This window comes from Desmodus rotundus, chromosome 2 (assembly GCF_022682495.2).
Source record: "Desmodus rotundus isolate HL8 chromosome 2, HLdesRot8A.1, whole genome shotgun sequence".
NCBI lineage: Eukaryota > Metazoa > Chordata > Mammalia > Chiroptera > Phyllostomidae > Desmodus > Desmodus rotundus.
Genome location: NC_071388.1, coordinates 139,248,170 through 139,272,030, shown reverse-complemented (window position 1 = coordinate 139,272,030; position 23,861 = coordinate 139,248,170). Strand labels below are relative to the sequence as shown.

Here is a 23,861-nt window from a genome sequence, read left to right as displayed (position 1 = left end):
TAGCCCTGCACAGGACAGGCCTGCCTACTCCTGCCGCCCCTCTTGAGCCATGCTCCCCCAGCTCAGCTCTCCACACTGGCCTCCCCACTCCCACCCCTCAGGGACATTGTAAACATGGCTGCCCCCGCTCCACCCTGACTCCCACCTTGTACCTCCTATTTCACCTGTTTCGCTCAGATCTGATTGCTAGGTCACTCACTGGGGGAAACCTGCCCTGATTTCTTGTCCAGGTCAGGACCTCCTGCTGTAGTAACTTTTAGCGTCTTACACCCTCCCTTTTCGGCATGCGGCACAGACCACCATCACACGTTTCTGGGTTCTGCCTGAAGTCTACTTCCCCCTCCAGGCTGTACGCTCGTGAAGGCAGAGACCATGTCCGACTGCTGACCCTTTAGCCTCCAGCACTGCCTTACGTTTACTTAACTCACATTGATGGAAGGCCATCATGTGCCAGAAATCATATATTAGTTTCCCCAAGTTGTGGAACTTGAAAAGAGGATACACAGGATCTCACCCTATAGGGCATGCACAACAGTCAATTTCTGAGTGTATTTGCGAGGCGGTGGGACAAGCAGTTAAAATGATGCCAAGTGCAAAGTCCAAGAGCAGGCGGAGAGCGCCCAAAAGAGATGCGAGGCACGAGGTGAGTCAGGCAAGCAGGGGAGTGGGCAGGCCCAGAGAACAGAGCTCACTGAGGGCGGGAGGACTGAAAAATTAGAGCTTGGCAAGACACAGGAAAGCATAGAGAAAACAAGGTCTGTTGCCCACTCCACAGTATTTCTAAGGCCAGTCCTCCCTCCCTTTACCAAAAGGCTTTACTGAATGTTCCAGTCGCCCAGCAGAGAACTGACCCAAGAGGATCCCAGAAATAGAACAAAATTTCATATGGCCGCTCCCTGCTTTGTCAAGCATCCCTCCCCACTCTCCTACTCCTGCCAAATCACAAGGAATCATCCACCAGCCCCAGGTGCTGAGTTATTCAGTTATTCTAGCAGCTTTCAAAACACATATGCAGCTAGAAAATCTCCCCCAAAGAAAAGAATAGTGTTATTTAGGCTACTGGGTCACTTCTTGAACCTCTCTTGAATCCTGGTTTGTCATGTAACTGGTTTCAACTGAACAGCAGCTCCCTGACACCCCACCCTTCCTATCAAAAAGCCGTGGCAAACGCAATCACAAGATGATCTGCTGCTACCTCTGCAGTCTCAGACAGGCGGGCTGCCTCCTGACCCTGCACAGCGGCCCCCAGGCCTCTGCGCTTACCCAACACGGAGGCCCGCTGCCGCACCCGAAACCAACACTGAACTCGTTGGCAGCGAAGAACCCAGAGAACAATCTCCAGCTCTCCACTATCCCCCAACACACACGCCAACCTACCTTAATGCAGTTAAAAAAATACAAATAAAAAAAGACTTCTACCTTCTGACTTCCATCACAATGCTTAAACCACTGAAATAATCTGTCTGCACTTAGATTTGGAAACCCCTCTTCAACGCCTCACCCACAACCCACCCACCCTCTGCATGTCAGCTCTCTGTGATATGCTCTCTGAGTAGAAGAAACCGAAGAGAATGCTTTGGGGAAAAAGAAAAACTAGTCACGAAACAAGCCTTTAAGACTCCGTTTTAGCACCAAGCTTCTACAGGAGCCCTCTATTTCTGGCTTGGAAGAAGCGGAGCATGAAGAAGAGTCGGGGGGAAAAACAGCAAATATCTACCAGAGGTGACTTTAACCTCAAATCAACTATGAAACCTGCAAAGGAGAGAATGGCATTTTCCACTTAGTCACCGCAGTCTGAACCACGAAGTCTCAGGCACTGCTCTCTAACCCGCACATATGGCTTCCAGAGAGTGAATTACAGTAACAGACAGAGGGGCATCTCGCTGGAAACAGATCAAGGCAATCTTGCAAATAGTCACTTGCCCACACTAAGAACAGACGTCAGACAAGTGACAGGCAGGGGTGGGGAGCTGTGTGCTAGGAAACGGGAAAACCTCTGCTTGCTCACGAAGCTGTTGCAAGGCAGGACCCAGCTCCCCCATCATCCCTCTTTCCCATGTGTCCCGGGAAGCCGACAGCCGTAGAAAACGGAAGCACACGCTTGTGCCTCCCTCTCCCTCTCCGCTCTTCCTCACCATTTCTCCATCTGTTTAGCTCCATCTCCAGATGCTGGATAACATTCTTCAAAGTCTTGTTTTTCTCTTTCTCTTTTTCATATTTCTTCTTCCATTCTTCTGCCGTCAGTTCCAGGTTCACGGAGACTGTATTCTTGATAGTCTTAGCCCTGAGGTTAAAAACAAAAGGGAAAGATTCTGAGCACGCCTGTTAGCATTAGCTGAACCATAAATATATTCCTTTCACATCAAAAGACTGGGGCTGAGAGAGCCAGAGGGACCCTGCGACTCTTCACCTACCACCTTTCCCCTAGCTGTATTGACAGCCCCGCTTACTCCTAAGGCTCCAAACTCGCCTTTTCCTTTTCTCCTTTCCCTCTGAATCCAATGGGTTTTCATTCAAATCGTCTCTCAGGGTCACCTCTTTCTCTGTTCGCCATGCCCATCTTGATCTGTGTTCTCAGGCCTGACTTATCCTTAGAGCCTTTTTTCAAATATTCACTATTCCCCTTCAAGCATCTTCATACCACTGCCTGACTCTTGTTCTTATAGTTTCCTTTCCATTCAATTAATGTTTATGAAACATAGCGTATACCAAGCCAAATGAGGCCAAGTCCCCGGCCACTTAGAGCTTGCAGTCTCTCCTACCAATAATAAACACACTGAAATAACACAACCAACTGTTTCTCTTATGCCATCTAGAGTCATCCCTGATGTGCCGAACACATGTCTACATTGCCTCCTGGGCCAGGGGGGCACTGAACTGAGTAAGGCTGGCCAGGTGGGACCGTGGCTCCCTGCCGAGCACCCCCATCACAGCCAATTTTTACCATGGAGGGATGGAGGGCCACTGTCCTCAGGTCATCACATTTCTCATGAAAAGCCAAAAATCGAGATATTTGTTTCTCTCAGTTTGTAACAATTTTTCAAAAGAATGTAAAACAAACAAACATGTCTAAAAGCCACCAATTTGCCACTTCTGACACAGAGGTGGAGTGACCTGCTGAGGCACAAATTGGTGTGGGGGAGGGGACGATGCCAGAGAGGACGTCTGGACAGCTACTCAAGGGGGCAGCTGGTGAGGGCACAGGCAACGGCAGCTCCAGCTTTTCCTAACAGCAGAAGCCTGCCTGGTTACGTGTAGACAGGAATGCATAGGCAGATATGTCAAACTGAAAAGAAAACTGACTACGGCAGAATTCCACGTACTCCTTTCTTTTTAAGAGGGTGAACACCCCATTTAAAGGATGTGGGGCCCTGTTTATGTGCCGTGGGCTTTCCTGTGTCACACCCCCTCGCCCCTGCACTGTCGCACTCGCTAGCGCTACCTGACGTGCCGCTCAGGCCAATGAGTGCTGCCATCAAATGCCACGCTCGATGGGCTTTCCGTTTCAGTGAAGGAAATCGGCAGTCCTCCCCAGCGCTAGAGCTCATTCCAAAAATTAATTCCTAAAGCAGACAACTAAATAAGCCAACTGTCAAAAGAGGAGTTACATGATTTCAATGGAAGACTCCACTTAAGAATTAGTATAATTCTCTCTCGTTCGCCGTAGCTTGAGGCTGCTGTCCCCAGAAGTGATTCAACTAATTTTTCAAACAGCCGCGATTTTATTACCACTTGAAAGCCTCCGCCAGGCTGACACTCTCACCGCGCCTTCTAACACCCTCGGGCGGCGTCGTGGATGTTTCCAGATACAAACACTGCGGCGTCCATTACCAACTGAGAGTCAGAAAGCGAAAAATAACCCCTGGCTCTAAATGCTTGTGGACATTTAAGGGTGCGCTTCGAGGTGGCTAATCTTACTTTTTAAGTTGCAAAGCGTCTCCTGATATTTTCTAATGATACTAGAAAGAGAGAAAGAGAGATTCTCCGCTGTACTCAGGCAGGTTTAGCCAGAAGCACATTTTAGTGAGCAGACCCAGCAGGGTTATCACCTGTGTAACTGGTCTTCACTTTCAAAGTTCTTTTCAGCTGTCCAGGAATGTATGTTTGTTCCACTTCTGTAGTAATCAGGGTCCTGGCAGGAACTAGATGGCCCACGCAAACTGCGTGACTTGGGAAGTTTAACAGAGGTATGGGAGGGGTGTTGGGAAGTAACAGAAGATGATGCATACCCCGCATTAGCTATGGGGGTAGCCAATACGACCCTTGGGCTGAAGGGGGTCCAGAGGGAGGGAGCAAAAGGAAGGCTGACCACTGCGAGCAGTAACCACCTTTAGTCCAGGGACACAACCAACCCAAAGTGACCCTACAGGGAAAGAGGCAAGAAACTGATACCCTGACCCCACACTCTTCTATCCTTCTGTTCATGTTCCTCCCCGACCGGTCAAACTTGACTGGAAGCCAAAGGCAAGGGAGACCATTGTACTTGCTCAAACCGGTCACTGCCCCAGGGTCCAGAGCAGAGCAGAGCACAGACAGTATAGAAACAATCCGGGGACTGGAGGGAAGACAATCCAGCTCCTATTTGGAACTCAGAACGCTGGTGGGAAACCACATCCACGCCACTGCCCTAGAATTCATTCATACCTCTCTAGCCACTAAAGGTAGAATATGAAGAAATCAGACAACATTGAGAGGGAAAGATGTTGATTCTCCTAAATTGTTCTACAGATTTAAAATAGCCTCAAATAGAATCCCAGTTGGTTTAAATGTAGGTACAGAAACGAATAAGCTGATCCTAAAATATATTAGAGAAATGAAAAAAGTCAAGAAAAGCAAAGGTAATTTTGAAGAACAAAGTTAGAAAATGGAACATCAACACATTATAAAATCACAGTAATTAAAACTAATTTCAGAAACTTTGGAGGAGAAACAGAATGGATTACTCAGCTATAGAGTCATTTGATTTACAACAAAGGCTCCCATACAGCATAGTAGGAAAGAAGGACCTATTCAATACGTGGTACTGGGTGCAGTGGTGGCCTTTATCCACTCCCTCAACATCATATAAAAACTCTATTCCAGACGGGTCACACACATATGTGAAAAGTACAATAAATTCTCCAAAAGAAAACAGGAAAATATCTTCTTCAAGACCTTGGAGTAAGCAACAATTTCTTAAATAGGACACAAAGGAAAAAATAAATTTGACTTCATTAAAATTTAAAAACCTCTCTTCATTAAAAGTCAACATTAAAGAAGTTAAAACATAAGCCACATAAGTGGGTGAAGTTACACACAACACATACAAGAAGTTAACCAGAATAACCGCTATAGATCAGTAAGGAAAAAAAGCAGACAAGCAGTGAAAAACTGGGCAAAAATTTGAAGAGGCATGTCACAAAAAAAAGTGCCAAAAACACTCAAAAAACTAAACACATTTTTCAGCCAACAGAAATGATGACATTTGTTCACCTAAAGATATGACGACCAATGTCATAGTAACTTCATTCATTATAGCCCGAAATGAAAACAAACCAACTCCATCAACAGCAGAATGGATACAAATGTGCATGTTATAGCCATACGATGGAATACTATAACTATTTAAGAAAAACTACTACTACTACACCTATCAAGGTACTGAATTTCAAAGATACAACATTGCCTACAAGAAGCCAGATACAAAACAGTATCGAATGATTTTATTTGCATGAAGTTCAAAAACAGGCAATAGTGATCTATGCTAAAAGAAGTCGTACGATACTTACCCTGGAGAGTTGGGTATTGACTAGAAGGATGCAAGAGAAAGCTTTCTAAGATGGGTGGTGGTCCATGTGTGTGTACACATGTAAAAATGTAGTGAGTTACACATTTAAGTTTATGCATTTTACTATATGCACGTTATATTCAATTAAAAAGAAGTTAAAAAAATAAACTGATGAAGAAAGAAACCAAGTCAGATACGAGAATTTCTAGATCATGGAATAAGTGTAACTAAGAGCAATATTAAATTTCCATCTGTAAAAAATTTTTTAAGATTTTATTTATTTATTTTAGAGAGAGGGGAAGGGAGGGAGAAAGAGAGGGAGAGAAACATCGATGTGTGAGAGATACATCCATAGGTTGCCTCTTACATGCCCCCAACTGGGGGCCTGGCCCGCAACCCAGGCATGGGCCCTGACCGGGAATCGAACCAGTGACTTTTCAGTTCACAGGCCAGCACTCAATCCTTTGAGCCACACCCGCCAGGGCTGGAATTATAATAGGACAAATATTCTCTCATTTACAATCTTGAAACAACCTTGCAAAGTGAAATAGAGTGTCTCAGTCCCTTATTCCTGTAAGAGACCTAGAGTAAACGGATGTTCAACATCTACAATCCCTTTTATTGTTAACCATAAACTTTAGGAAAATTTAGAGTAAGGAGCCTCATGATTAGGTTTCATCTAATGCTGCTACTCACAGGACCCTTTCGTCCTGTGTGAAGGTTGCCATCAGTGTGGATTAGGTGGTGAGCTGCTGCTTTTCGGCTTTGTCTACTTTAGAGCATGTCCAAGTGTCCTCCAGCTCTGACACTCTTTGCTCATTTCTCTTGGAGTCTGCCACGGACTCGCTAGCTGTAATCACACTAAACAGCACTCATCTGGGCTCTGTCCAAACATAGGCAATCCACACGGACCCTGGGCGCCCACCACTGCCCGTGGGCACAATGCAGGGACTTGTGAGCACCTGCACGCACACACGGCCCAGCCTTGACTCCAGAAGAACTTCAGGCTTACAAGGGAACACAAAAATTGACGGGGTAGCAGAAATTAAGAAATGTTGTTAATAATTTTGTCTAGCTGAACTTCCACAGCAGCAATGATACCGCCTAGCCCTGTACTGCCGGGACCGTCTCCCTGATACAGGAAAGCAAGCCAGTAACCCACAGGGGCCTTACTCTGCCATGAACTTACTGCTCATTCATCATATTTGTGAGTCAGTGGGTCGGTCTCACTGTGACAACATTTGATTGATCCAATGTGACTTGCTCACTCACAAAGAAGCACAAAAGTATCTCAGGTATTCATTCCCAAAGACCTTCAGGGTTTTCACCCAGAGGCTCCAAGCTGTTTATAGAAATGCCTATTCCACAGTTACAGCCAGAGCAGACACTGAGTAAAATCCTAACCAAAGGCTACTTAGGAAAAGAACCTTAATTAATCTTAGGTTTATAGCCCAACGGTAAGACCCATTTAGCACAAATGAGCCAATTCTTGAGGGTGTAATTATCAGAGATCCATTTTGTGGTTTTCTTTGTCTCAGCCCGCTGCAGAAACACCACTTAACTAATGCATAATTTAGGCCTGCCCCAAGTGTCTTCTCCCAGGAGGGAGGGAACTAGGACCCAGTTTTTAAAAGACCCCAAAGCTAACGGATGTTAACTACCTTTGGAGAAGCCAGACCAAGCACAGCAGAGGTCACAGGACATCTTCCACCTAGACACCCTTACAGAGACGGGTAAGCCAGAAAAGGATGCTCGTAGACAAGTTCCACTCAAGAACAGAAGGAGGGAGACGCCGCTTCCGTCCCTGAGCATCATTCTGTTGCTCCTCCCCAGCTCCTCTACGGCCCGCTGTCACTGAATTTGTAGTGTGCATGTTCAGAAGCATATGGCCAGGCTTCTCAGATGGCTGACCGAGTCCATTTCTACCACCTCGTTAAGCCCCATAGATGATGATGCTCTGTAGATGTCCTTATAACCTGGCACCTGAGTCAACCCTGTTGAAGAAGGGAAGTCCTAGAACCACGTGGTTCGCATCACTCTGCATCCCGATAAATCCCACCTCCATTTAATTCCTCAGTAATTGCCTCTGCTCATACTTTCTGGCCACAGTCAGTCCTAAATGATATACTGACTGTACACCATTAGAGTTTCTTCTAATCATCTTGTCCTCCGTGGGGGAGCCAGGGAGATGTTTACTCTTTGTACTTCCCTATCTTCTTGTTTCCAGCATTTTCCTTTCCTCTCCAGGAGCTCAGGACAGTACTGGCATTTGAACAAGGAGCTCTAGACAACCGCATACCTTCAATGCATGCGCTAAATCTGTAATGTGTGATTCTGCACTGTGAATGGGGTGTGTAAGAGAGAGAGCAGATCCTCCCACTGTGGGGCAGGGGGTAGGCAAGCATCCTTCTCTCCAGTCAGCATTCCCCAGGGAAACAGAGCCAATAGGACAGGCATATAGAGATGATGGAGGAGTAGAGAGATAGATAGATACCATATATGTAGCTACACACACACACACATCCTATGATAGATAAGATATACCTTATATTTCTTGCATTTCTAAAGAACTCGGCTCACATGACTGTGGAAACAGGAAAGTCTGGAAGCCATGGGCAGGCCCGCGGACTGGAAACTCCGGCAGGAATTGACATTGCAGTCTCAGGGCAGGATTCCTTCCCTAGGAAACCTTCATTTTTGTCCATAAGGCCTTCAACTGATTATATAAGGCCCACCTGTTATGGAGGGTAATGCACTTTACTTTTTTAAGGCTTCCTTTAACTGAGGTAAGATTGGTTCCCAACATTGTTCAAGTTTCAGGAGTGCGACATTCTGATTCGCCATCTGCACACTCTGAAGTGCTCGCCACGCCCAGCTGGCCCCCGTCACCGCTCCGCCCTCCCTCCACCCCGACCCGCTGGTGGCTGCTGATCTTTCTTCGGCCTCTAAGTTTGCTTTCTGTTTATTTTTTGTTGTTTATTCATTCACTTTGTTTTTGTTTTATATTCCCCATGTGAGTGAAATCATACGATTTTTGCTATTTTCCATCTGACTTACTTCACTTAGCATAATACCATCAAGGTCCATCCACGGAGTCGTAAACGGCAGGATTTCTAAAGTGCTTTTACTTAACGCCAACCGATGGTAGATGTTAACCACATCTACAAAATACCTTCATACCAACACCTCGATTAGCGTTTGATTAAATAATTGGGTGCTTCAGCCTAGGCAAGTGGGCACGTACAACTGTCATACCTTTTAACTTGCTCCGAGTCCTCGTTCCCAGATAAAACACCTAACCTTCTTCTGGAACCCTCACTGCTGTAAGACCCCTTCCCGTTCACTGGGATGGGCATTTCCCTGCCTGTCAGCGGGGAGCGTAGGGGCAGAGAAATTAAAAGTTTTACATTTCATCTTTTGAGAAGTTCTAGTCTCCCAAGAAACATTAAGATATAGCAAACCTGGATGGGAATCTGGTCTCTGGTTAATAAACCTCTGTCATCCTCGGTATCTCTCCCTTTCAGAGCAACAATGAACCCTAACGGTGTTTCAGCAACAGGACCCCCAATGGGGTGATTTCAGCTTTTCTTCACTGTCTGTCACAAGTCTACTCAAGGGTTCCCATTGGCCAAAGTGCTCCCTCTAGCCCTGCAGGGAAGTTGTCACCACGCTCTGGTGACAGGAACTTTGTGCGCACCCCACTCGGCCTTTGGTTCTGCTGCTCCAGCTGCCACTAAACTGAGCGTGCTACTGAAGAACCACGTACACGTCAGAGTAAAAGAATGGATGCTACTTTCCCAGAATTATCGATTCTTCTTCCGCATACAACTAAGGCCTTTACATTATTCATGCTGGATCAATCAAAAGTGTCGGTGTCAAAGAAGTACTAATTCTGTAAACGGCCTGGCCTGCCCCTCAGGGCTCCCTGTTCCCTCATTACCACCCCAAACGAAGGTACATTAAATAGGCTTCCAAGATAATTGGGTGATTTCAGCTCATACTTTTAAAACTTATAAATATCCTTCTCGAATAGTGCTATAAAAGTACTTTGGAAGAGTAATTAAAGACTAAAAAATAAAACGCTGGGAGCCAGAAGAAAAAAAGATCAATGAAAGAGCTCTAATTCGAGTGCCAGTCCCCCAGAGCAGGAAGCCCGCGTGCGGCTCTCCCACAGAGCCCAGCGCTTTGACTCTCTGCTGTGCGGACGTCCAGCTGCTGCCTCCGCCACTGAATTAACGCTGCCTGAGAACAGAGAAAATGGCTTCGACTTCTTAACTAGCACAATGCTGGGCATTCTGGGGACTAAACGAGACAGGTCTGACCAAACAGCAGAGCCAGCGTTCATCACTGAAACTGGGAAAGAGCACAGTGAATTTTTTGCTTTAAATTCCAGTAGCTAGTCTAGAATCGTAGAGAGTGCTGACTGGGTAGGCTGCCCTTGGGCCCCTGTAGACTGTACCACGTTTCTACTGCTTCAAAGGACATGCTATTGTTTTATTCAGAGCACCGGTATAGTATAGCCTAGCAACAAACATGGCCTTTCTTTCTGTACTTGAAAGACCATGTAGGAATAACTAAGGAGTCTCATGCTGCCCTAAGGTTTGGCCATCCCTGCAACAAGAATATAATGAACACTCATTACACTGAATTTGAGATGTGCCCAGCAGTTTTTTCCGAGTTCAAAGTGCTTAATCTCATTAGCTATCAGACGCCATGTCTAATCCGTTGTTCAGACTCGCGTCTGCTGTGTAATTGGGTTCAATGAGTATATTTAACAACAAAGCAGGTATTGGCCCCATAGAGAAGTCAGATTTCCTACAAGAATCCATTAACCAACTGGAGACAGAAGGAAGGGAGCAAAACCTCATACATTTCTAAGTATAGGCGGGAAAACAAACTGGATCTGAAGCCAACCAAACACTGGACACAGTGGTGTCACAGTTCAGCAAGTGCCCTGACGTTCCACGGAACCCTGCACAACACACATTAGGCTCACCTGTCCGTTCGTCTGAGGAGCACTTACTCACTGCCTGCCTAGTGTGTACTCGTTGTGCTGGGTGCTTGCTGGGGCAGCTGATGTCGGCGATAAAGCCAGTCCCTGCCCTCATGGAGCCCAGTCTCCAGATGCCGCTGCTAAAACACTGTGGACCAACCTATTTCATTTGAAAACACAATTGCCATACTGTTTATTTCCTGGAATCCCAAATTATCAGCCACATTTACTCAATCATTCATTCCAGAAACTTAATTCTAATTCCACTTCATTCCGCCCTGTCCATTATACTACGTCCTATCCGGTACGACCGCTGAGACCTCCCCAAGCCTCAATACATCAGACTGTTCAAGCCTTCTGAAGAGGGAGGAAAAGGAGAACTTGCGATCACTGAATCCCTACTGCATGCCAGCCCTGTGCGAAGTAAAAACTGAAGCAACGCAATTAACGCTCCCAACAATTCTCAGAAGCGGGTGTTATTACGTATTGCCCCACGGACGAGAAGACTGAGGTTGACAGAGGAGAAGGAGAGAGAAAAGGTCAGTAGCAGGACTGAGCTTTGAAACTGGAGTTGCCAACCCCAACGGCCGATGCTCAAGGTCCTGGTCAAGCACCCTGGATGTAAAAGGCTGTGGGTCAAACAGCACAGACTCCTCCCTGTGACATCCTACATGGTTACTCAATTACTGGCTGTGTGGCCTCAGGTCCCGCACCAAATGGCTTTGAGCCTAGGCCTCAATGTCATCCTCTGTACAAAGGGGAGAGAATGCCTACCTGATAGAATTACTAGGAGGATGCTGACATGACTGGTACATGCTATGCCCTAAAAACAAGTGCTAGTGACAACAACCATCTCACTAAGATCAGAGGGAAGAAAGTAACCGTTCGGACTTGTACCTGACACTCTTCCTGGAGAAGGCTGCAAATGCCCACTAACAGCAGCCGACTCTGGCTTGCGAAGGTTCAAATGATTTTTGCTTTGCAGGTGAGAATTTTTTAAAAGAGGTGTTTCCTTTTATATGTGGTTTGCTCAAACATGTCTTCAGAGGAAACTTAAAGCTTAAGTCTAAGAAACCAGGGGCGCAGGGCAGGCAGGGTGATCAGCAGGGGTCTGTGTTTCCCATAAGCAGGTCCTGGTTTACGGGTGTCCTGTGACCCTTGAGAAAGGAAGGTGTTATCCTTCTGAAATCCACTGAGCTAAGCATTTAGCTAACCGAGGAAGTGATCTGAGAGGAAGTAAGGGACCCAAATCAAGTTTAAAAAATATATTAGTTCTACAATACTTCAGTATAATTATTATTTATTTAAACATCCCTAAATACAGTGCCATGACTGCATAATTCTATGTTCTGCCGGGGACTCAGGAAATGACTGGGGCTTTAATGCAGTTTCAACAAGCCACAGCAACTTCCCTACAGGGTGCCCACCCCCATGTGTCCTTTCTCTAGGCATCTTAAACTACTTCTCGGGTATAACCAAACAGCACACTCCCAGGAGGAAAGCAGAGGGAGCGTCCTGCGTATCCATTTGAACATGAGGCAGCTGGAGCTCACAGGGAACTGGTCATTAGTCTAAAGATCACACAAGTGTCTAGAATTGAAGGGAAGGACAGCAGTGGAATCCACATCTCCCAACCTGAGGTCCAGACTCAGCCCAGTGGCCACTAAAGATGCTCTGATCGCCCAAATCCATAGCTCCCAAGCACTCTAGGAACCAGCACCTGAGATAGCCATGCTAACAGGATACTGAGGGACCATGACTGTGGGGCGGAGGGTGGGGGTGGTGTCAGGCCTTGGGCAATGGGGAGGGTTGGGCAGGAAAGGAAAGGACCATATGAACTAACCCACACATGTGAACGCTGCTTTGGGATTACTGAGGCGTCCCTGCTGCCCACCTATTAACATTGCCCAGACAGCTAGGGAATCTCACTTGGACATTTTGCAGCTGAGAAGATGGCTGCTGTCTTCCCCTTTCCTCAACACATACTCTGTATCTCTTACCCCAGGGTCTGCGTGAGGACTGCTTTCCCCATTTTAATATTTATGCAACTGCTCTGCATTCATCTAAGTTCCTGGTTGTTCTATCAGCACCTCTACAACGAATCTCAAATATCGGAGAGTTAAAGGTGGTTACCAATCTTGAGTTGTATATACTTGAAATCCTGTGACCCTGAGAGTCTGACTTACTTCCACTAAGAACAAAAGAAACACTCCACTGAATGACCAGTAACCACATCTATAGTAAGTCTGAGTGTTATTTTTATTGATTGGCACATTCCTGCCCATTATTTTAAAACATGATTATACTTTTGACTTCAATAAATGATGCCTCAAGTTTACAGATCGCCTGTTAGATACAATTTAGTAACAAGTTACTTGTCCCCTTCACCCTATTTCCTCTCTGAAAATAGCCCCTTGCCACTCCTAACACCTGTGTCCCAGCTCAGAGTGTGGGTAACAACAGACCACACCCACCTTTGTCCAAACATCAGTGTTGATTTGGTCTCAGCTTCATTGAAGATAGAAGGAGAACAGCAAATAACTATAGTAGTTCTACAGTTCCCACCCAAGGAGTCCTGGAGAATCCGAGTCATCTTGCTGTCCCGATAGGGCACGTGTGTTTTCTATTTAGGGAAAAAAAGTATTGGCTGTTACAGCTCATTCAAAAAAAAAAAAAAAAATCAGAGGGAAGCAAGTTAGTGAGGAAGACACTGAGCTTCGAAACATGTGTTCTTTGGATCCTGCCAAAGTTCAGCACGCCCGTTCTGGGACCTGGATCGCCATTCACACCTTTCAGGGGACTCGGTCTCCCAGCAAGCAAGGTGTCCACAACCACGATTCCCTCTGTCCCTCCCCAAACAAAAACAGGCAAATCTCTGGAATGTGTGGAAAAGAGCACATGGACCCCAAAAGGCAACTGTTCATAACATCATTTAATACATAGGGGACAGGATCACTTACTGTCCCTTCCGCCAAGGCAGAGATCACATTTCCAAGAGCAGACAAAGACTTATTGATATTTTTGGCTTCATCGAGAACAGCTCCCTCGGCGCCAGTTTTGCTGACCTACGAAAGAGACATGAGTGAGCTGCAAGGGACAGCGAAAGCACAGTAGAAAATTCCAATTCACGGGAGGGCTAAGGGGTGGGTGGGGGGAGGGGTGAATCCTCCTGGAACGCCAGGAAAAATCAAAGTAAGAAAGAATCGCAGTGATAAAACCTTCCCTTGGGCCTGAGGCTGAGGATTTGTTCTCTCTCGTTGTCATTTTCCTCTCAATTAGGTTTTAGGGGAATGGCTGGAATGCCTCAAGTGGTGGAGCTGCAGATGCCTCCCCGGAGGACATTCATCCAGGAAAAGCAGGCTCTAAAAGTGCTGTCTCTAGGAAAAGGCCGGCGGGCGGGACACGGAGCCGCAGGCTCCACGGAAGGCAGCCCTGGGGCGGCTGGGGGAGGAAAGGCAGTGTGGGCCACAGTGAAAGGCACACTGGCAAAGTATAAACTGTAAGCTCCAGCCTCAGGCAAAGGACAAGACTGGTGCGGGGCCCTCCATTCTCTTTCTTCCTTCCCTCCTTACCCAGAGCAAGGAAAAAAAAGGAACAATTATCCCAAAGAAAAAAACTATTTTTTTCAGTCATTAACACTAAACGTTAATTAAAATTAATAGTTTAGAGAGGACTTTAAAATCAACTTCTGAAAAACCGCATTTGCATAAAGGAATGAAAGCAGGGCAGTGGCAGGGGCCCGTGGTGGACCATACACTGTTCAGGGGGGCACGCTACTCAGGCTGCACAGGGCCGGGAAGAAACGGAGATGACGAGCCCCCAGGCGGTATGCATTCCGGATTCCAAACTTTCCAGTGGCATTTTCTAAACATTCAACCAGAGCTCTTTACAAAAATGGCTGCTGTGTCTTCAGTATTTTTAGATTAGGTATGACAAGTCAAGAAAATGTGTATCACACAGAGAATTAGCCTTTTTCCCTCTGCAGCCAGAGGGAGCGCGCGCAGCTCCTCCACCGCTGTGTGGTTACCGGTAATTTCGTATTTAGAGTATCGCTGCAGGGAGAGGGCAGTTTACAGATGCTGGAGAATAGGGGAACTCAACATGATTCCGAGCTCTACGGACGGGACAAACGACATGGGGTCAGCAGCTGCTGTCGCAAGAAAGAACAGTAGGGAAGTAATCTTTAACTGCACAAAGACAGGTTTCAATTACGTATCAAGGAGAAACTCCCAACAACAAAGACGAATGCATGTCCAGGGGAAGATTTTTTTCACAAAGGACAGATTCTCATCTCTCTGGAAATTGTGCGTGTGGGTCTCCCTGCTCACAGATAGAGAAATGACACAGCTGATGGGCCACAAATAACAAGAGCCTATTCACAGGGCATTAAGATGCATTCACATTTGAGCATCTTAACTCCATGAAATATGCAGGACAGGTACAATCACCTTCCTTTACAGACAAGGAAAATTTAAGCTGCAGAGATGTCGGACTGCCGGCCTCAGGGAAGAAGAGCAGATAGAGGAATCGGGCACTAAAGCTCAAAGTTCTGTTCTACTAGATCACACTGACACATTCATGTAGACGCACCTAGGGCAAAGGAAAACAGTTGGGGGCAGCGTGTGAATAAATATCATAGGCAAGAACCACCAACCCTGCGCAGAGGACAGGCTGCCACTCTGAACTGCCAGCACTTAGCAGCATTTTCAGCTGCATTTAGGCCCTCAGTGCTCATCCCTGTGCTCTAAAGGGAGAGAGGGCAAGCTGGGGACGAGCAGAGGGCTGGCTGGGCTCCTGGTCTGGACCCACACAGTTGGTGTGGCAGCAAAGTGGATCCTGTTTGCCAGTGTTAGCCCAGAACTAAGCCATGCTCCCTACTCCCGTGCTGGTGGGTGTCTATTTAAAGTTACAAGCCCACACCAGTAAAATTTCCCAACCAGGAATATCCAGATGACTTGCTGGTCACAGCTTTACAAATGCGTACAGGAGAACAAGCCAAGTAGCCATTACTTACAGGGACATCAGTGGCCATCACTTGGCATCGGGCAACTCACTGGTGGGGTGCAGTTAGGTGGGGATCATTCCACAGTTTGGAGACTGACTGAGCTTCAGGTGGCTCAGATGGGGAGTCGGTGATGGTGGAGAGGCCATGTGGTGTTGTGCACATGGACTTGTGCTGTTACGTTGCCCAAGAAGAGAGGATTCCCTGAGCCAGGGTGTGGCCACGGGAGCCGCTGGTGGTGCCGTGGAAGTGAGGCTGGAGGGGGCAGGTAGGAGGTTCTGGAAGGCCTATTTGGTCTGGAGTATGGCCTTAGCCAGTGCCAGGGTTAACATAGGACAAGATACAGATGCCTAACAAGATTCCTGCCAAAACCAGAGAAAGGCTGGGGCTTGTGGCTACAGCACTGGCTACAGGCCTCAGAACCTGAAGGAAGAAGCAAGGCTGCCCACGTGAGACGCCGTCTCCATGCCTACTGTGAGAGACGCAGGGAAGGCAGAGAGCACCGGGCTCCACCCCAGCAAACACACCTGCTGGCAGAGGCAGGACCGCCGCATTCCAGCGCTACGCCCCTTCCTGGCTTATTTGAGTCTGGGACAGCACGGAACTTTCTCCTTTCCTCAGAAGTGCATGTCCCTCCGCATTTGCGAAGCTGGCTTTGCCAAGCTAAGTTCACACCCACACTTGCCTATTGTCATCATCAGAGCCTATTAGGCAGAAATCAGGGTTGGCATTCCAAGTGCCTCCAGTGACGTGAATAGGGGACTTCAGGACCAGGGATGAATGAGCAGGGAAACAAAGGTTAAATTTAATAACATCTTGGTGCAATATCAGAAACTTTAAAAGCTCTTTAAAACCAGGAAATAGAAAGGCATAAAAATTATACCATTGCACAGTGAAGCAAATAACAGGGGGAAATTATAACGAATACAAATAAAGAACCAATTACCTTTTCGCTCCCAGCCAAATCAACTAGGTAAAGCTTCCCACTGAGTTTTTTTTCGGTCTCTACATTCTCTTGTTTAATATTAATCAGGAAGATACTGTGACTTCTAGAGCTGTGTTCATTCATGTCTGAAAAGGAAAATAGTTTATTGCTCTACAAAGAGCACATAAATTTAGGTAGCAAGACCCTCATCTAAAAAGCACAATGAAATCATGCTAAATAGCTCCATTTTTAAAAGTCCACCCAATTTTAAACATTATTTGAGATAGCCCAGCCAGTGTGGCTCAGTTGGGCGGTCATGGCCCTGCAGACTGAAAAGGCTGTGGGTTCGATTCCCTAGTTGGGGCACATGCCTGGGTTGCCAGTTTGGGCCCTAGTTGGGGCACATAGAAAAGGCGCCACTTGATGTTTCTCCGTCACATCAATGTTCTTCTCCTTCTCCTTCTCCCACCCTGCCCCTCTCTCTAAAATCGAAAATTAAAAAGTAGGAAAAAATAATAAAATTACCTGAGACCACCATTTCTTCTTAAAAACAATGCTTATTCTTGAAATTAAAGACTTTAAATATCTTTAGGTAGCAAAGAAACTAATCAAAAAACTTAGTCAATGATTTAAGACACAGATTATCTACTTCTGCCTAAAGAAGACCCATCCTCCAACTTCCCACACTAGCTTGGCTATCTCCTTGAAGCTCTCACAGCTTCCTTCCCTGCCTCACTTCAAGTCCCTTGGCCTTTACCATCATGATTTGTGCCTGATGTATTCCATCTTTTTCATGTGTGGAGTGTTGCCTTATGAGTAATATTGGAAACGTGCTTAAGGAAGTCATAGATTAAGAAATACACTCCTTTTATAATCCATGCTTGGTACATGGAAGGTCTCGAAGATTAAATATACTCCATTAGAACAGAGTATGGAAAATAAAAATGTTTTGGGGCCCTGGTCTTTGTTCGTCGGGCAGGCGGAGATCCCAGTGACTGTCTTACTCAACCCCCCGTAGCAATCAGTTCTTAAAACTATCTTACCGCATCACATGGGAAAAAAACCCTGAACATTCACTAAAAATATGTTAGAATAAACAATTTCAGCAAAGTAGCAGGATATAAAGGTAGCACATAAAAGTAAGTTGCATTTCTATATACTAACAATGAAAATTCTGAAAAGGAAATTAAGAAAATAATTCTATTTGAAATAGTAATTTAAAAAGATACTTAGGAATAAATTTAAGCAAGGAAGCCAAAGACTTGTACACTGAAAACTGTAAAATGTTGCTAAAAGAAATTAAGACACAAATAAATGAAAAGGCATTCACGTTCATAGATTAGAATATTATGATATCAGTACTATCAAAAGTGACCTAAATATTCAATGTAATTTATCAAAATCTTAATGTCACATTTTGTAGAAATAGCAAAGTCCATCCTAATTCACATGGAATCTCAAGGGACCCCAAAGAGCCCAAACTGTCTTGAAAAGGAACAAAGTTGGAGAACTCACACTTACTGATTTCCAAACGTACTACAAAGCTACAGGAATCAAAACAGTGTGATATTGGTATAAAGACAGCTATAAACCGATGAAATAGAACAGAGAGCCGAGAAATAAACCCTCACATAATACAGTCAAGCAATTTTCAACAAGAGTGTCAAGACCAGTCAACAGGGAAAGGACAATCTCTTCAGCAAATGGTGTTAGGGAAACTGGATGTCCACAAAAAAATATATATATATTTTTTTGAACTTTCAAAATTAAAAATTTTTATGCCTCAAAGGACTCTATCAACAAAATAAAGAGGCAACCCACTGAATGAGAGAAAATATTTGCAAATCATATATCTGATAAGGGATTGATACCCACAATATACCATATTGTGCTGTGTATAGTGCGCACCTTTCTGCCCAAATTTTTGAGGGAAAAATAAGGGTGTGCATTATATATGGGTAGTACTAATTCCATATATATATAAATGTTTTAAATTCTTTTATTTATGCTTACGCACTAAAAGTGTAATCCCTTTAAGATTCTTTTATAATACAGAAAACAAGTATCTAACTATAAATAAATAAATAAATAAATAAATAATGGAATTAAAAAATTTAAATAAAAGTTTTTTTCCTTAAAGTTTGGGCCAAAAACATGGTTGTGTATTATACACGGGAGCGCATTATACATGGCAAAATATGGTATAAAGAACTCCTACAAATTAACAACAACAAAACAAACAGCCCAATTAAAAAAATGGGCAAAGGACCCAAATAGACATTTCTCCAAACATGTACAAATGTCCAACAACTACATGAAAAGAAGCTCAGTATCACTAATCATGAGGGAAATACACATCAAAACCACAATGAGATAGCACTTCACATCCATAAGGATGACCACTAAAAAAACCCAAGGGAAAATAACAAGTGTCGGCAAGGATGTGGAGAAAGTGAAACTCTCCTGCACTGTTGGAGCGAATGCAAATGGTGCAGCTGCCATAGAAACAGTATATGGCAGCTTCTTAGAAAATTGAAAGTAAAGTTACCATATGATTCAACAATTCCACTCCTAGGTATAGACCCAAAAGAACCGAAAGCAGAACCTGGACAGGGAATTACACATCCATGTTCACAGCGGCACTTTTCACAACGACCAAAAGATGGAAGCAACACAAGTGTCCATCTATGGCAGAACGGACAAACAGAACGTGGTGCATAATCCATACAATGGAATGTTATTTAGCCTTAAAAAGAAACAAACCTAACACATGCTACAACACGGAAGATCCCTGAAGACATCATGCTAAGTGAAATAAACAGGTTATAAAAGAACTTGCATCACTCCACTCATGTGAGTCCCGGCAGCTGTCCAATTCATTGAGACAGAAAGTGCAACGGTGGTTACCAGGGGCCGGAAGGCGGGAGCACGGGGAGTTATCATTGTTCCATGGGTGTACAGAGCTTCAAAATTCTGGAAATAGTGAGGACAGCTGCACAACATTGTGAATATACTTAATGCCACTAAATTGTACATTTAGAATGGTTAAAATGGTAAATTTTATGTTATATGTATTCTACACAATAATTTTAAAAACCAACTTACCAGAATGATAAGAAAAATAGTAATGTTCTGGACCAAATGTTCTGAACCTTGAGAAGTTGGCTTTTCAGGGGCTAAAATGGATTGTCAATTACACCATGAATAATTCATTACTGACAACAGCTTAAGAAACCAAGTGAATACCTTCTTTATAAATGAGAGATCCTATTACTGTAAGAATACGAGTCTTGCATTCTTTCATATTTGTGTATGTCAGAGTTTTTGTTTAGAAGCAGGGGAGGAAGAAAGTTTGTCCCACACTGCACACCAGTCTAGGCCCACCTATGAAGTTTGATATATAATGTCACCTGATAAGTTTGTGGGGTAGAGAAAAGGTTGAGAATTACAGGGCTGGATCACAGAAGCATAGAATCTCGGGTGGAAGAGACTTAAAAGAGGCTACATCAGTTGATTAACCAATACTTGAATCTCCTCTTGAACATGCAGGGAACTCACTTCTCCAGGTAGCAGGCTTTAAGAGGGCAGGGTTAGGGAGTTCTTCCGGAGGCGAAAATCTGCCTCCCTGCAGCTGCAACGATCCTGGGTGGTCTACCCATTCAGATCAAAGAAAGCAAGCGGACTCTTTCTTAATGTCAGCACTTTTGAACGTGTTACAAAATACTCCATGGTCCACATGTCCTCCCCAGATTTATTTCTCTTCCAAGCTAGAAAGCCTTAGCTCTTGTAGCTCCTCTTCCTACGAAGTCACTCTCATTTCTCCCTATCCTTCTGAATATGACAGAGGGCCCCCACCTTTTCACGGAACCTCTGCCGTTCAAATACCACATGACCTGCTTCCCTGACATGTGTGCACACGCTGAGGATAGAACTAAAGAATAAATAAGCTGGCCTGAATGTGCTATTAACACAGCATCAGAAAGTTTTCCATAATGCTCCCAGATCCACTTTCTGAGTTCCTTCTTGCTATTTTCCCTTTTATACAGAGGGAAGCACTCTAATATTGTTTCTTTCCATGTGTATGACCGTAGAATTTGTTGGTTTAGATTTTTTTAATGTCTAAACAATATAATGTGGTTAAAAATGTAAACTGAGGAGCTTATATTTTTCCCACTTTGGTTGGTTGGTTGGTTGTTTTGCCCAGGATTCAGGCGTAAGCTGTTATCAGGTTCCAATGAGTCCCACCCAATATTGCCAAGAGTTCCCTGGACAGCAGGAGGCACTGTTTCCCATAGCCTACCTAGATACACTGCACATCCCCTGTGTTTGTGTCTGGGTCAGTGCTTTCAACCACCTTCCCATGTGTTGTTTCAAGTGGACCTCATTACCGTCCCCCCTGGTGGGTAGGCAGACATTTGTATCCAAAGTTAGAGGGGAGGAAACACCACCCCATGCTTACTTGTTACGGCCACGTGTCGGTTTGCTTTGCCTTCATCTATCACATCCATGACTTCCTCGGGGCTGGACACAAACCGCTCAGTGCACCCCTGCAAGAGTCAGGTCAGGTTCACCACTAAAATACTGAAGAGCAACAATTCTTTGAAACACATAAATATATTCTCATTTATCCTCTAGATGTGCAGATCAAGAGAAGGGCTGCAATGTTGATCCAACAACTTGCCCCTGTGCCTCAGGCTTCATTTGTACGTTTAAAAAAAAAGTCTGAGCAACCCCTAGGAAACCCAGGAACGAAGCAGAAATGTCAATGTCCCTAGATTTTTTAGTACACATTCAAACTCAGCAGCAGCAGAGACGGCAATAAAGAAGAAAATCAATGACAGAAAAAGAAATAGATAAAGTTTTGCTTTGCTTTCCATCTGTCTTTATTACCATCTAGCCACCAACTTTAATTAGACCCTTTGAAGTGTTAGACATAATGCTATAGGTGGCTTCCCCTAACAGCAGAGTATGAACAATTGGACTCACCACCAAACCCCTATAAATGTGAATAAATGTCTATTCACCTCTGCAGTTCTTACATGTGATTAAACATCTGTGATACATTTATTCCTATATTCACATAGCGATGTGAAGAAATTAAACATCTGCTTCTTTAACCAGGTGAATTTTAAATATAAGGAACATGATTACATATCTATATGTACTTTATATACATGATATTCCGGGCATCTATGTACTAATTATTATCACAGTGACTGAAGACAAATTAACTGAATCATCAATCAAGTTTTCCTCATACCTTTACATACGGGACTCTGTTTTTATCTTCATGAACGGCCAAGTTTGTCTTGGATACTACAGAGATAGTAATGACGGCATGCAAAGAAGAAAAGAAAAGTTAAAGACCCTATATTGGATGAAAAACAGGAATTGTTTCAAAGAGACAGGCAGATCTAATCTCTTTGCATATATATATATATATGCAAGTTTAAGCCTTAGCCAAGAATCAGCAGATAGCCTGAAGGCAAAAGAACATCTCTATATACTTCCATTAATTCCTTAAGCAGAAGTGCTGTACCTCAGCTCAATCTCCCTACACTTTAGAAAAAATGAAGGACAAGCATTGAGGTTACTTACCGTCGAGTAAATCTCTGATTTTATCCAAGTAGATCTCAAAGTAGGAAACCTGTTAAAAGCAAATTGAGTTTGAAATGGAAATGGCACACTATCTTATGAAAATAACATTATTAGACCTTATAAAGGCTGTTTTCATGCATTAGCTAAGAAGAGTAAGAAGAAGGGATCCAGGTGCAGATGCAGAGTCAGGGCGTGCAGAGACCCTACTTCCCGCTGTGTCTGTCACTTGCTCTGAGTCCCAGCTCAATGTGGGCCACTCTCCATGCCCACACATCGCCGGTCCCTATGGTCCCATTCAGCTGTTACTGACATGATGTGCAGGTAGCCACTTACAGGAGGGAGTAGCTGTCACCTTAGATGAGCACCAAGCAAACTTCTAGGTAAAACAACAGCTGGAACGGAAAGCGTTCTTTGTGAGTAATTGTCAGAAGTCTGTAGGCCTGACCTTACACGTGATACTGACGGCCTCATCTCGCCAGGGTGGGAGTGTGGCCCAAACACTCAAGGAAGTGGGGCGAGGGTAGAGGCAGTTTGCTCAGAACTAAAAAAGCTCAGAAAAGTAACTGGGAGAGAAATCATGATGGTGGCAGGTTTCGGGAGTCCAGGATGGATTCAAACACAGTGTGATCTAATGAAAAACAACTAGACTGTAAGAGGGAAAGAAAACCTTCCAATTAGTTATTCTCAAACCTCATCTTGAGCACCACCCACATCAGCATCTCCCACAGTGTCAGTTTACATGGCAGAGCCCTGAACCCAACTGCAGTCCTCCTGGGTCAGAATTTCTAAGAATGGGGCCTAGGAATCGGCTTCTAAACTCCCCGGGTGATTCCTAGGACGCTACCGTCCGAGAACACCTTTAATGAGATGTGATCTTGAAAATTTAATTCACGTGTGGCCAAGATCCTAGGCCTCAATTTTCCCATCTATTAAATGAAGCCATGAGACTTGATGGTGTCAAAAATCCCCTCTAGGATTTTTCATTCCTACACTGGCCTTCTGGCTCCCACGTCAAATTTCCTCTCCTAGGTTCATGGGTATTGTTTTGTTCTGGTTTGGCGTTTTTGGAAACTCAAACAAAGGAATGGACAAAAAGTTATTTTTTTTTAAAGTTGAAAAAATAGTTGTGCAACTGGGATGTGATTCTGCAAGTGAAACCTCACTCCCAGCCTTGCCTCCAGCTGGGGCAACAAGTGATGCCTCTGTAGGCTGGCACTGGTCCTAAGCCAGTCCGGCCCGGTGCATCTGCGTCTCAGCCTGGAACCTCCCTACTTCCTCGATTCTCGGAGATCCGGGGTCCTGACTTCAAACCCTGGAGTCTATAGCTGGGTGTCCTCTCCAGGTTGTCTAGTTTCTCCAACAACCTCTGCCTGCATGAATGTCTGTCAAACTCCCCTGTCACTGAGCCCTGTCTGCACGGATACACACACCTGACCTTGGAAAGAACCCCGCTCCCATGCAATCGTATGGGTCTGTTTGGCCTCTAATCTTAGCCATCACTCCCTAACCAAGCCCTGCCTACAGGTAACTCTACCCTGGTTCCAACCCATTCAATGTATTCTAGAACTGTCTGGTT

At 44.8% G+C, this 23,861-nt stretch overlaps 1 protein-coding gene across 1 annotated transcript in view; it reads right to left on the bottom strand.

Annotated features, from left to right (window-relative positions):
• KIF5C (kinesin family member 5C) overlaps nucleotides 1–23,861 on the bottom strand; it is a 148,139-nt gene that overhangs the window by 58,393 nt on the left and 65,885 nt on the right. The window contains exons 5-11 of the mRNA XM_024569709.4: nucleotides 22,286–22,334; nucleotides 21,948–22,003; nucleotides 21,147–21,234; nucleotides 16,709–16,833; nucleotides 13,721–13,825; nucleotides 13,235–13,383; nucleotides 2,136–2,284 (exon numbers count right to left, since the gene is read on the bottom strand). Of these exons, the coding sequence (XP_024425477.2) occupies nucleotides 2,136–2,284; nucleotides 13,235–13,383; nucleotides 13,721–13,825; nucleotides 16,709–16,833; nucleotides 21,147–21,234; nucleotides 21,948–22,003; nucleotides 22,286–22,334 (721 nt within the window). The remainder of the gene's footprint in view (nucleotides 1–2,135; nucleotides 2,285–13,234; nucleotides 13,384–13,720; nucleotides 13,826–16,708; nucleotides 16,834–21,146; nucleotides 21,235–21,947; nucleotides 22,004–22,285; nucleotides 22,335–23,861) is intronic.